Source organism: Myotis brandtii, unplaced genomic scaffold (genome assembly GCF_000412655.1).
Source record: "Myotis brandtii unplaced genomic scaffold, ASM41265v1 scaffold1152, whole genome shotgun sequence".
Classification (NCBI taxonomy): Eukaryota; Metazoa; Chordata; class Mammalia; order Chiroptera; family Vespertilionidae; genus Myotis; species Myotis brandtii.
Window position 1 is genome coordinate 108956 of NW_005353977.1, and position 13275 is coordinate 122230.

Consider the following 13275-nt stretch of genomic DNA (forward strand, 5'->3'; position numbering starts at 1 on the left):
AATATTATCTATAGATATAGTATTTCCAAAGGTAGCTTCAATAATAGATCCATTATAAATCATTTCACAGGGGATTTCAATAATATCCATTCCTAAATGAAAACTGCTATCAAGTTTGCCATCTCCAAGTTTACTAACCATCCACTATAAGCAGAATCCTCTGATCTCATATTTGTTGTAAGAGACAACTTTCTGAAACATTGCAGTACTGTAAACTCATTTGTACTATGGCTGATTGCATAGCATGTGGTACAATACTGAGACATTGTCGAAAATCCCCTCCAAGAAGGAGAACTTTCCCACCAAATACAACATTCAAATTCATAATTTCTCTTAGTAATCTGTCTATGGCGTTTATAGCATGACTGGATGCCATGGTGCATTCATCAATAATGAGAAGTTGGGCCTTTTTAATAGTTTTAGCAACTTCACTGTTTATATCGAGTCTAGAAATTGAAGTTTCATTTAATGGAATCGGTAATTTATATGGGGAATGAAAGGTGCTTCCACCGAGAAGTAAATTTGCAGCAAATCCTGTAGACGCTGTGGGTAAAACTACCACCACGACCTCTAATATAATATATTAAAACTTTATAAAGATATGCCTCCACGTTCTGAGGGCCGGTTCCTGCCTCAAACCTCGCCCTTACCGGGAACAGCTCAGGGAGAGCGCAGTCTTGGCAAAGCGACCCAGGACTCAGTGCGGCCACGCTCCGAGGGCTGGTTCCTGCCTCAAACCTCGCCCTTACCGGAAACAGCTTGTGGGGGGGGGGCGCAACTGTTGCTAAGAGGACCCAGGACTCAGTGGGTCCACACTCCGAGGGCCAGTTCCTGCCTCAAACCTCGCCCTCGCCAGAAACAGCTCCGGGAAACAGCTCGGGGAGGGCACAGCCGTTGCCAAGACAACCCCTTCAGGACTGACTTCCTTCCGGTTGGTCGAGCTTTGGTCGGTTGTGATGTTACACCCAGGGTTTTTATATAAATAGATTTGCTAGTGTTTTGTTTAGGATTTTTGCATCTGTATTCATCAGAGATATTGGTCTATAATTTGTGTGTGTGGTATCCTTGCCAGATTTTCGAATCAGAGTAATATTTTTAGATTCATAAAATGAGGTAGGAATTTTTGCCTCTTTTCCAAATTTTTGGAAGTGTATGAGGAGGATATGTAATAAATCTTCTTTGAATGTTTGGTGGAATTCACTAGTGAAGCCATCTAGTCATAGACTTTTATTTTCGGACAGTTTTTGATGACTGTTTTAATTCATTCTGTTTAGAATTTCCAGTTCTTCATGATTCAGTCTAGGAAGTTTATATAGTCCCAAGAACTTGTCCATTTATTCTAGGTTATTGAATTTGATGACGTACAGCCTTTCGTGGTATGCTTGTATAGTCTTTTGTATTTCTGTAGTGTCTGTTGTAACTTCTCTTTCATTTATGATTTTGTTTGTTTGAGACTTTTCTCTTTTGTCAGTGATTTTTGCATCTATAGTTAGAGGTTTGTCGATTTTATTAATTCTTTTAAAGAATCAGTTCTTGCATTATTTTTCTATTGTCTTTTGTTTTCTGTTTAATTCTGCTCTAATTTTTATTTCCTTACTTCTACTGGCTTCCAGCTTTGTTATTTTTCTATTCCTTTAAGGTGAAATGTTAGGTTGTTTATTTGAGATTTTTCTTGTTTCTTGTGGTAGGCCTGTAATGCTATAAACTTTTATTACTGCTTTTGCTCCATCCCCCAAATTTTGATATTTCCTATTGTCATTCTCATTTGACTCTGTGTATCTTTTGAGCTCTCCTTTTATTTCTTCTTTTACCCAGTAGTTGTTTAGTATCATGTTGTTTAATGTCCACATGTTTGTGGTTTTCTCAGCTTCCTTTTAGCAGTTGATTTCCAGTTTCAAATTGTTATTGTCAGAGAATATGCTTGGTATAATTTCAATCTTCTTAAATTTGTTGAAATTAGTTTCGTGCCCCAACATAATATAGTCGGTCTATCCTTGAGAATGTTCTCTGTGCACTAGAGAAGAATGTATAATCTGGTGTTCTGGGATGAAAAGCTCTGTAAATATTGATTATGTTCATTTGGTTTAATGTGTTATTTAAAGCTGTTTTGATTTTCTGTTTGGATGATCTATCCATTGTTCTCAGTGGGGTTTTAGTTCCCCTATTGTAATTGTATTTTTGTCAGTTTCTCCCTTTAGTTCTGTTAGTAGTTGCTTTATATATTTTGGTGCTTCCAGGTTGAATGCATATTTATTAATAAACATTATGTCTTCTTGATGTATTGTCTCCTTCATCTTTATACAATGTCCATCTTTGTCTCTTGTTACCTTTTTTATCTTGAAATCTATTTTGTCTGACATAATTATGGCTATACCTGCTTTCTTCTGGATGCCATTTGCTTGAGTATCATCTTGCACCCCTTCTCTTTGAATCTATGTTTGTCTTTGCAGTTGAAATGTGTCTCCTAAAAACAGCAAGCATATATAGTTGGGTGTTTTTAAAAAACAAAACAAAACAAAACAAACCATCCCACTACTCTGTGCCTTTTAATTGGTGAGTTCAGTCCATTTACATTTAGGGTGATTATGGATGTATGAAGCTATCCTATCTCCATTTTATCTTTTGTTTTCTGGTAGTTCTGTGTCTCCATTGTTTTTTTTTATCCTTGTGTTCCTGTTATTCTATGATTTTGTCCTCTGTTTCCTCTCTTTTTACGTTATGTGTCTCAGTTCTGGATTTTTTAAAATGTATTTTTTATTGATTTCGGAGAGGAAGGGAGAGGGAAAGAGAAACATCAATGATGAGAATCATTGATCGGCTGCTTCCTGCACACCCCCCTACTGGGGATCGAGTCCACAACCAGAGCATGTCCCCTTGACCGGAATCAAACCTGGGACCCTTCAGTCTGTGGGCTAATGCTCTATCCACTGAGCCAAACCAGCTAGAGCTCAGTTCTAGATTTTTACTGAGTTCTTCAGATTAAAAATTTCTGATTGGTTCTTTTTTTATAGTTTCAGGCTCTTTGGTGAGGGACTCTTTTTATCTGTTGATTTTATTTCTGTGCTCTTTGAATTACTCCTCTGAGTTTTCTTGTATCTCGTTGAGATTTTTCAGAACTGCAATCTTGAATTCTCTGTCACTTAAATCATAGACTTCCAAGTCTTTAAGTTTATTTTCTGGAGATTTTTCATTTTCTTTCTGAACTTCTTTGTTACCTTGATTATTTGTTGTGATTGATAGATTATTTTTCTGCCTTGGAATTTATGAAATCTTTTTTTTTTTTTTTTAAGTATTTTACTCTTCACTGTTTAGCAGCAGGTTGATAAGTAGATGTCTTTCTTTTGTTTTCCAGAAGGTGGTGCTGAAGCACAAGTTTTAATTTTTTCTTACCTGTCTTTAGGGTTATCTATAGGGTAGTGTGGCCTTGGCTGTGAAAAAGCCCATATTTCTGAGGAGGTGGGCGATGCCCTTATGAAGTGGTTGCCCTGGTCTCCAGGTACCACCCCTGTGGTGGGATGTGATGGGTCTCCATAAGTCTCTTGGCCTTGTTTCCACTGCCTTCGAGAAGTTGCAGGCGGAGCCTATCTGAGTGGACAAGGCTACTACCAGGGCCTACAGGATTTGTGGGGGAGCATCTGGAGGGGGAAATAGGTTCAGGTATCTATGGCTTTTTTCTTTTTGATGGGTTTAGCTGCAATGAGCATAAGACCACTTAGACTGGAAAGTTTTTCCTGACCTTTGGTGATCTGCCGAGTGAGGATTTTACTGCTGGCAGGCCAGAGGAGGACCAGTGGGCAGGTTCCTGAATCTGGAATCCTCTGTCTGATGATGATGGGTTTGGAGTGCTGCCACCTGTTGCACTGTTTCTCTGCCCCGACCCTGGGCTCATCCTCATGTGTGCTGGCCTAGCCTCAATTGCTGTCTCTGCCTTTTCAGTGTGCCCTGTGGGAGCCCCTCCCACCATCACCCTTCACTGGTAGTGTGTCAGCTGGGGCCCTGCAAGTGCCTGATTGGGTCTGCAACTCTTATCTTTATCCTTCCCCATCCTGTCTCCCCTGTTCACCTGATACGCTCACCATGGTCAGATGTCTCAATGCATGGATCTTTCAGGTGTGTTTATGTGTTGAGCAGAGAAATGGTCATTTGTTGATTATAGCTGTCCATTCTGTTGTAACGTCATAGGACTCTATAAATTGTAATTCACTAGGGGATTTACCACTGTAAATCCTTTCTCAATGAGGTATTATATGCTTTTGTCTACGTATTTTATTTATTTTCTTTTTTTTGTATGTTTTTATTGATTTCAGAAAGGAAAGAGAAGGAAGAGAGAGATAGAAACATCAATGATAAGAGAAAAACATTTATCAGCTGCCTCCTGCACGCCCCCTACTGGAGAGCAAGCCCGCAACCCAGACATATGCCCTGAATCTAATTGTGACCTCCTAGTTCATGGGTTGATGCTCAACCACTGAGCCGCACCAGCTAGGCTGTCTACATATTTAAAATTTTTTATTCCATTTTTTAGTACTTAACAATTTGCGACTCCTTTTTAAAGTAGCATTTAATTGTTTGCAGTTAAAAATACATAAACTTGTGCAACCTGAAGATAATTCTTATGTAAAATGTGCTGTGGAAGAGGGAAGGGCCTTTTAAAAACTACTAAGTGAGAACAAAGAGGAAGCAAATTGCAAATAGACTGTTTACCAATCAGGTGGAATAAAATTCCTGCCTTAAAGTAGGGCACAACAGTTGCTACAGTGACTCGTGCTATAGCCAGACCGTGGAAGGATCCCGTGAAGTGGCCTCTTGTCTCCAGGCCTGTGAGCTTCGGCCCTGATGGGACCGGGGCTTCAGAGTCACGGCCACCAAGGGTTCCTGCCCTTGGTTTTCCTTCACTGCTGTGTGTTGTACATAAAGGCTGTGACCGTTCCTGTGTGACAGTCCCAGATAATGGTTCCAAATATAAATTAATGTCCTAAATTAAGCTTTTTAGAAGGAATGGATGTGATGTGATGTGATGTTCTTTGTCTTGTAGCATGTTTTCATTTTAATCTGTACATGGCTTGTGTTTTGGTAACTGGCTTTATTGTAGTTGAAGCTTTTAAAACAAAGGGTGTATTTCACATAATTTAATCAACACTTGTTTACTCTCATCCTTTTGTATTTCTCCCACTTTTAGCACAGACTGGCCACTCAGCTCTCCCAGTCCAGTGGATGCACCATCGGTTAAAATACGCAGAATGGATCCTTTCTCTACAAAGGAACATATTGAAATCATAGCTCCTTCGCCACAAAGAAGCAGGTCTTTTTCAGTAGGGATTTCCTGTGGTCAGACAAGTTCATCTGAGAGCAACTTCTCTCCACTGGAATTTTCAGGACTAGGCCTTGGAGACACCAGTGCGTCAGTGGGTGCAGTGCACAACCTCCAGGACAGCTGCCTCACAGACTGTGATGTGGAAGATGGCACAATGGAAGGCAGTGAAGAGGGGCACTCCTTTGAACTTTGTCCCTCTGAAGCTTCTCCTTATGTAAAGTCCAGGGAGAGAACCTCCTCTTCCATAGTATTTGAAGATTCAGGCTGTGATAATGCATCCAGTAAAGAAGAGCCCAAAGCTAACCAACTGCACATTGGCAACCATTATGCTAATAAACTAACTGCTGCCAAGCATTCCAGTAGCAAATCTTCGGAACCTAGTTTGTCTATTTCTCTTCCAAGACCAACCACTTTAAGTCTAGATCTCACTAAAAACACTGCAGAAAAGCTGCAGCCCAGTTCCCCAAAGGTGTATCTTTACATTCAGATGCAGCTGTGCAGAAAAGAGAATCTAAAGGACTGGATGAACAGCCGGTGCAGCATGGAGGAAAGAGGGTGGGACACGTGCCTGCACATCTTCCTGCAGATCGCAGAGGCGGTGGAGTTCCTGCACAGTAAGGGGCTCATGCACAGGGACCTCAAGGTTGGTACTATGGAACCTCACCCACGGGTTTCAAGCTGACGTTTTATGCAGTACTTGCAGTACTTGTCACTTTTTAATGGAAGTACCCTAAGAGTGGAGGAGAGTGAAGGCATTGGGAGCAGAGATCTGGAAACGTAAAAATAAGAAATCTCATGATTTAAAAAACTCAGGCAGGCCCTATGGTTGAGCATCGACCTATGAACCAGGAGGTCGTGGTTCGATTCCTGATCAGGGCACATACCCAGGTTGCAAGCTTGATCTCTTTTCTCTCTCTCCCTCTCCCTTCCTCTCTGAAATCAATAAAATTATATTTAAAAAATAAAAAAGATCTCAGGCAAATCATGAATTCTCCTTTATAATATGTTTATGTTTGTTTTGCAGTAAAAAGCATTCCCAATCTTCTGAAGAAAAAATATCTTATGTAAAATTCAATACCATTGTCTATGGCTTTCAGTAACCCTGGCACAGATTCCCGTAGTGTCCTGAAGTAGCACACTGAAAGGGCTCAAGTGGAAGGAGAGACAGAGGTCCCTTCATTAGCCCGCTCTGAGTTAGGGCCAGTTGCCATTCTTTTTGCCCCTTTTCCTGAGATGTTTAGGTTTTGGGGAAGGAGGTGAGAAGCTGGATGATAAAAGGTGGCGAATGGTTAGCCACATGATGTTTGCAGCTCTAACACCTTTGATTCTATTTCAGTAATGAGTATTGTAGCCATGCAGTATGCTGCATTACCAAAGATTCCTACTAGAACATGCAGTGTGTCTTCAGTGTGTGCTTCTGAAATACCTCTATGGAACTTTTAGTAACTAATTTCTGCCATATTCCATATGCTCATAGTGATCATCATAGTAAACATAGATGTGTAGTGAATACATAAATATTTTTCTGATGGAAGTTGCTTAAATTCTTGAGATTTGGACTCATTTTAGGTATTTTCGGTTTTGTTTTATGTAACCACAAACTTGTTTCAGGCACCAAAGTAGCTATTTGGATGAGTAATTTTCTTTTTAAAGTCAGCAGTGGGTTTTTAAATCTTTGAATATATTTTTAAGAGTTTGGAATAATAGGAACTCAAATTAGAAATAATTCCTATTTTCTAAAGTAATTGTTGTTGAATTATACCTAATCAGCACACTCTGGATGTGGCCAGAACTAATTGCCAGGAATCATTCTGCATGAGTGAGAAGTTCAGAGATGGTTGGTTTTGGTCGGAAGGGAGAAGACAACTTCCATGAGGTTAGATGCCCCTAACTTGAGTGAGTGTTGGCTATTGGAATATGGGTACAGTTTTATCATTTGGTAGGAACTGGTTATCTAATGTGCACATTCTTCTTGTACTGAACACTTACTGTACAACCGAAATGTTACGTTGAAAGCCATGTAATTATGTTCTTACTAATTTTGAATATTCTGCTGATTTTACAGTGTTATGAGATACTAGAGGCCCGGTGCACGAAATTTGTGCACTTGGTCGTGGTGAGCCCTCAGCCCAGCCTGTGCCCTCTTGCAGTCCGGGAGCCCTCAAGGGATGTCCGACTGATGGCTTAGGCCCGCTCGTGGGCCCAAGCTGGCAGTTGGACATCCTTAGTGCTGCGGAGGCGAGAGAGGCTCCCGCCACTGTCGCTGCACTTGCCAGCCATGAACCCGGTTTCTGGCTGAGCAGCGCTCCCCTTGTGGGAGTGCACTGGCTATCAGCGGGCAGCTCCTGTGTTGAGCGTCTGCCCCCTGGTGGTCAGTGCGCATCATAGCGAGCAGTTGTTCTGCCGTTCGGTCGATTTGCATATTAGGCTTTTATTATATAGGATTGGTGAATATTTGTTTAATGCTACAATGTTGTCTAAAGGTTTTTCTTGTATTTCTTTGTGCACTAAAAAAATTTCAAGAAAATTAATTTTCTCAAGTTTTTCTAGATATCAAAAAAAGTATTCTTTTGTAAAGATGAATTTCTCTTAAATATTTCTAGTGAACCAGAAAGAAATTCTCCCAATAATTTTATTCTTAGTCAAAAAGCTCTGTGTCCTGTCCATTCTGACCTAAGTCTTTGAGCTCACTGTGAAACCTCCTAAGCCCTCTCCCCTTTTTATATTTTGGTCACATTTTTGTCACCAGCGCTCTCTGGCCCCTGATTCTTCCAACTGACTTCTAATCTTCTCTTTACTCAAGTTGCACTGGGTTTTTCTCAGTTGCTTAAATACACAGTGTTCTCACAGAACCTGGTGTTTCTCCTTTATAATCCTCATCACAGTTGTATTATTTATCCCCTGGTTTCCACAGGGGCAGAAGCCATGTCTTTTTCACCTATTAATTCCTTAGCACAATGCCTGATGCATTCTATATGCTCATATAACTTTTTTTTATTATTCTCTTGTTTGCAATCAAAAGCACTTATAACAATTTAATCAGAAATGAAATGTATTGGCTCATGTAACTGAACTGTCCAAGATTCAAGTAAAGTTTCAGTGATGTGGCCAGAATACGGTCTTCCCTCTCCTTGCCCTGTTTCTTGTTTCCACTTTCAGGCAGGCTTTCCCTTCACACTCTCAGGACAGCTGCCACTATTAGCAGGACTACACATTTTAAGTCTTTTGGAGTGATGAGATAGGGCGTGGGAGGAAAGTATCCCTCTTCCCTACCATTGACCAGAAGTCCTGAGTTTCCTCCTAACTGAAAAGTCAAGGACATATACCCATTCCTAAACCAGTATCCTGGTCAGGGGATAGGATTATGCTGATGGTTTATGCATCCTCGGGATGTGCAGCCATGGGTTGCTGCACAGTTGGGAAGGGTTCCTGAAGTCGAGTCAGGATGCTTCTGGTGAAGTTCAGGGGGATAGATGCTGGAGAGCCTAAAAATTAAAAAAAAGGAAGTCTATTATGGTGTTCAGTAATAACACCAGATGATGGGAGGACAGGAGCAGTAAAATTTAAGGCAGCTCTCTCACAAGGTTATTTGTGGGCGAGCAGGAGGTTATTACCATAGATTTTGTTATGTGCAATAACGTCATTGCTTCAAAGTCACAACTGTCTAATAGCATTTTAGAGTTTGGGAATAAAGTGTTACTTGTCTGGCAGGATTTGAAGCCTGAGGAAATAAAATTTCCTGAGCTAAGTGGCTATCTTTCCCTCATTTTAAGGCTCTAAATGGTGATCCTGTTAGCAGGGGTGAGAGTAGGCTCTGAAGGAAGATGATAGAGTTCATGTAGCGGACTTGAGTTTAAGGACCATGAGAAACTTGGTTAGCTCTCTCTCTTCAACAGTTGCATGTGAGAGTTTATAACTCAGACCAGCAGCCTTGGAATACATGAGAGCATGTGGATATTAGAAGAGGCAGCATTGGTTGCAATTAAGAGCTCTTATTCTCTGTGATAGCCTGCTTTTTCCCTCTTGGACATAAACCCAAAATCAGTCTGTTTTATTCATTTATCAAACAGTAGGGATTAGCTACCATAAGGCACATGCTATGCTAAATGCTGGACCTATGGTATTGAAGCAGACATCCTCTTCTCATGGAACCAGACTGCCTGAGTTTGAATCCCTGCTCCACCACTTACTACCTGGATAACATTGGGCAGTTTACCTAACTTCTCTGGGCCTCAGTTTGCACGTCTATAAAATGAAAGACTAATAGAACTAATAGGGCTGTGAGTATTGCATGAGTTAATAGAAGTAACCAGCTTAGACTGGCTCCTGACATATTTTAAGTGCTATATATGCATTTGATAGTATTGTTACTATTATTATAGTCATCACTTCAGTTATAAATGTAGAGAAGCTTGCCAGGGGGAGAATATATAGAATAATAAGACTGAGCATTAAATACCTTGGGCCCTAGGTAATGTGAGTCTCTAAGTGTTTAAGTAGATGCTGTTTGCTCATTCATGTGCTAAATGGCTAAATGTAAATGCTGATCCCCGTGCTAGCTTTTCTTTACTCACAGCACTTGTCCAGTATGGAATGATCAGTGGTATTTTCATATCAATTCATTTTAAAGGGAAACATACCTGAGAATATCTAGTTTCTTGTATTTATTTTCTGTTGTCATTTTAATAAATTCCCTTCACTTTCCTTTTCTGTATACATCCATTGTGCTTTTATCTGTTTTATTTTTTTCCAGCCTTCCAACATATTCTTTACAATGGACGACGTGGTCAAGGTTGGAGACTTTGGATTAGTGACAGCAATGGACCAGGACGAGGAAGAGCCGATGGTTCTGACCCCAATGCCAGCGTATGCCCGGCACACGGGACAAGTGGGGACCAAACTGTATATGAGCCCAGAACAGGTGAGTGTTTTTGTTTTTCTTCTTAATTAAAAACATATTTTTAGTTAGTATGACAGCAAGCTAGATATGTCCCATGAATCTCCATCTATGTTCTACTTAAAATACCCAATAAAATGAAATCTGAAAAGTTTGAAAACTGGTAGTAGAGTTCCACACGCAGTACAGCTAGGGGACAGTTTCTACAACTTGCACTGGGGATGGATTAAAAACAAACACAATGCGTAAAACATGCTCACCCTTTAAACCATAACCTAACAGCAACCAGAAATTTATAGAGACTTTGAACCCCTCCCATACTTAACTCCAGTTCACCTTGTGTAAATGGTGTAGGAACTGTTTTCAAATAAATTAGAGCCAGAGGTACTGTACTGAGCTGTCCTCTATAGTAATTCACAGGCAACTGCCAGAATGTACTGTGGCAGGAGATAAAGGCTGGAATATCTTGTCCGTGGATGCTGAGTCTCCCACAGAACAGGACAGGACAGAGCCTGGAAGAGTGGTGGGAGCAGACTGTCCTGAGGGGCTTCAGAATAGCATGCCCAGTCACCACCAGGATAATGATATTCACAAGCTTATTTATGCTTAAATCAGCCATTCTCAAATTTTGTGGTCTCAGTGTTGTGGGTGGGAAACAGGGATTTCGAGAAAAGCATTTTAAGGACCCATGCAGGGGAGATTGTGGTGTGGCAGGATGGTTTTTTATTCTGATGCAAAATCAAAAGAGTTCCCCTCCTGGCTTCCCCATGTCCCACCTGCCTCCATCCTACCATGGTAAAAGTCCCACCATGTCTTCAGCAGGACCAAAACAAAAGCCAGTGCCCAGAGTTTCTGCTTCATAGTCCTTTGGAGCCCAGGCAGTCTGCAGCAGGCCCCAGGTGGCCACTAGAAACGCATAGTTGTGTGCTCTCTGAGGGAAGAGATGCAAACAAATGGGGTGAATGTGGGTCACAGAGAGAGAGAGAGAGAGAGCGCGCGCGCGAGCGAGAGCGAGAACAGGATCTATTGAAGCAAACAGTTGGGATTTTAACCAGGAACTTTTTCAACTTTCTAAGATTTCCAGGCTTCTGATGGGTCCAATGATCCCTTTCCCAGGTTAGATTGACAGGCGTCGAGGAACAAGCATCTCCCCCTGCACCTTTTTGACTTCATTGCATATGTGCTTATCTCCCCCTGTTCCCCCTCCATATACAATCCAGTACCGGAGGAGAGAAGGGAGGGATGTTAATCTCCTTGGAAGGACAATGCTACAATTCCTTGGGGTGTGAAGCTGTAGCTTCCTATTGAAGCAAACAGGCTCATGCTTCCCAGTTGACCATGCTTACCAATGTCTGACTTCGCTTGTTCTCTTCCTATTAATAACTATCTAATGATGGTAGCATCAGTACCTGTTTATACATGTAAATATGATTGAAAACCCGAGTTTTTCTTAATGGGATTTTATTTATCAGTATTTGCCGTATTCGAGATTAAAACTGAAAAATGTATAAAATTTATTAATTTAATAATATTAAACCTATCTTATCCCAAAAATATTTTTATGATATTTCCCAAAACAAAAAAGCATTGTTGAGAAGAGTGGCATTTGTTTACATTTTAACAGATCTCTTTAATATCTGACTTAAAAGAGCTAGATTCTCCTATCTGCCTTGCATTCAGTTTGTTGCAATATGTTATTTTGTGTGAAGTGAAGGAAGAAAATCTGACCTCATACAGATATGTAGTTGGAAAGGGAGGGATGTTTTAATAGCATTTTCAGGGAATTGTGGTTATTCCTGTTAGATAGTACATCAGAATTCAATAAGTGATAGTTTCTTAAAAGTCATTTGCCCTATGGAATCTAAAACTATATTATTGAACTTTTTTACTCTGTCAATTTAATATCCTTCGTTCATTTTGCACTTTTTAAAAAATCCTCAACTGAGGATTTAGAGAGGAAGTGAAAGGGAGGGAGGGAGGGAGGGAGGGAGAGAGAGAGAGAGAGAGAGACAGAGAGAGAGAGAGAGAGAGAGAGAAAAAAGCATTGATGTGAGAGAAACATTGATCAGTTTCCTCCCACACATGCCCTGACTGGGGATCAAACTCACAACTGAGGTATGTGCCCTGACTGGGAATTGAACCCATGACCCTTCGGTGCACGGGATGATGCTCCAATCAACTGAGACACACTAGTCAGGGCTCATTTTGCCCTTTGAATGGATCTTTTACCCATGCAGGGAAGCTAGATGAAAAATATTTATTTATAGTTGGTATCTGAACATCCTAATATATAAAGAGCCAGGGTCCGTCACGACCGAACAGACGACCAAACAGGAGGCTGCCTGGGGCGACCAGGCCGGTGGGGGTGGCGGGGGGGCAGTGAGGGATGACCAAATGACTGGGCCCTGGGATCTCTGGGAGCGGCGGAATACTGGGTCTGCTGCGATTGAAGGCGTGGCGGGCCTTCAAACCCGGGGCCCAGAACTCCCTGTCCCCTCCTGGGCGGGCACGTGGTAGGAGGCGGGAGGAGGGAGGCGGGCGTCAGCCTGGGTCCCACACGCCAAGAAACTTTGTCAGACTTGCTTGGTGCTGGGACTGGATGCATCCGAGCTCACAGCAGGCCCCGGGGAGGTTCCTGGTGGCCGAGGGTGCAGAGCTGGAGTGTGGGTTTGTGGGTATGTGCATGAGCGTGGACCTGAGCGACAGACACACACTCACACGCCCGCACCCACACAGGGCCCTCGGCCGTGCCACCCACGCCTCCCTGGACTTCACCCTCCAGCCTGGATCCTTCTGGTCCCGCACCCGGCGGCCTGTCCCTGCCTAACGTTTCTCAGTAACACAGCATGCGGGATTCGGGAGTTAGGACTGGGAGTGACGGCTTGGTCTCCCCACCATCCGCTTTCCCCGCCTTCCCAGGGAAGGGGACAGGGGGCTTGGTCTCCCCACCATCCGCTTTCCCCGCCCTCCCAGGGAAGGGGACAGGGAAGGACACTGGGGGCTCTTACCGCTCAGGGCTGGCGGGACGCGGCCAGAGGGAACATGGCCGAGCTGCCCCGCCCGC

At 42.2% G+C, this 13275-nt stretch overlaps 1 protein-coding gene and 1 long non-coding RNA gene across 7 annotated transcripts in view; one reads left to right on the plus strand and one right to left on the minus strand.

Moving 5' to 3' along the window:
• EIF2AK3 (eukaryotic translation initiation factor 2-alpha kinase 3) overlaps window positions 1-13275 on the plus strand; it is a 100354-nt gene that overhangs the window by 69226 nt on the left and 17853 nt on the right. For 5 of the 6 annotated variants that reach the window (XM_014528139.1, XM_014528130.1, XM_014528127.1 and 2 more), the window contains 3 exons: window positions 3937-4110; window positions 5180-5957; window positions 10068-10235. In XM_014528139.1, coding sequence (XP_014383625.1) covers window positions 3937-4110; window positions 5180-5957; window positions 10068-10235 — 1120 coding nt within the window. The remainder of the gene's footprint in view (window positions 1-3936; window positions 4111-5179; window positions 5958-10067; window positions 10236-13275) is intronic. The other variant, XM_014528124.1, reaches the window with a different exon arrangement.
• Window positions 7978-13260, minus strand: LOC102256032. The gene is made up of 3 exons (XR_313123.2): window positions 13220-13260; window positions 11003-11142; window positions 7978-8799 (listed from the first exon to the last, which is right to left on the minus strand). It is a non-coding gene; the product is annotated as an uncharacterized LOC102256032 (long non-coding RNA).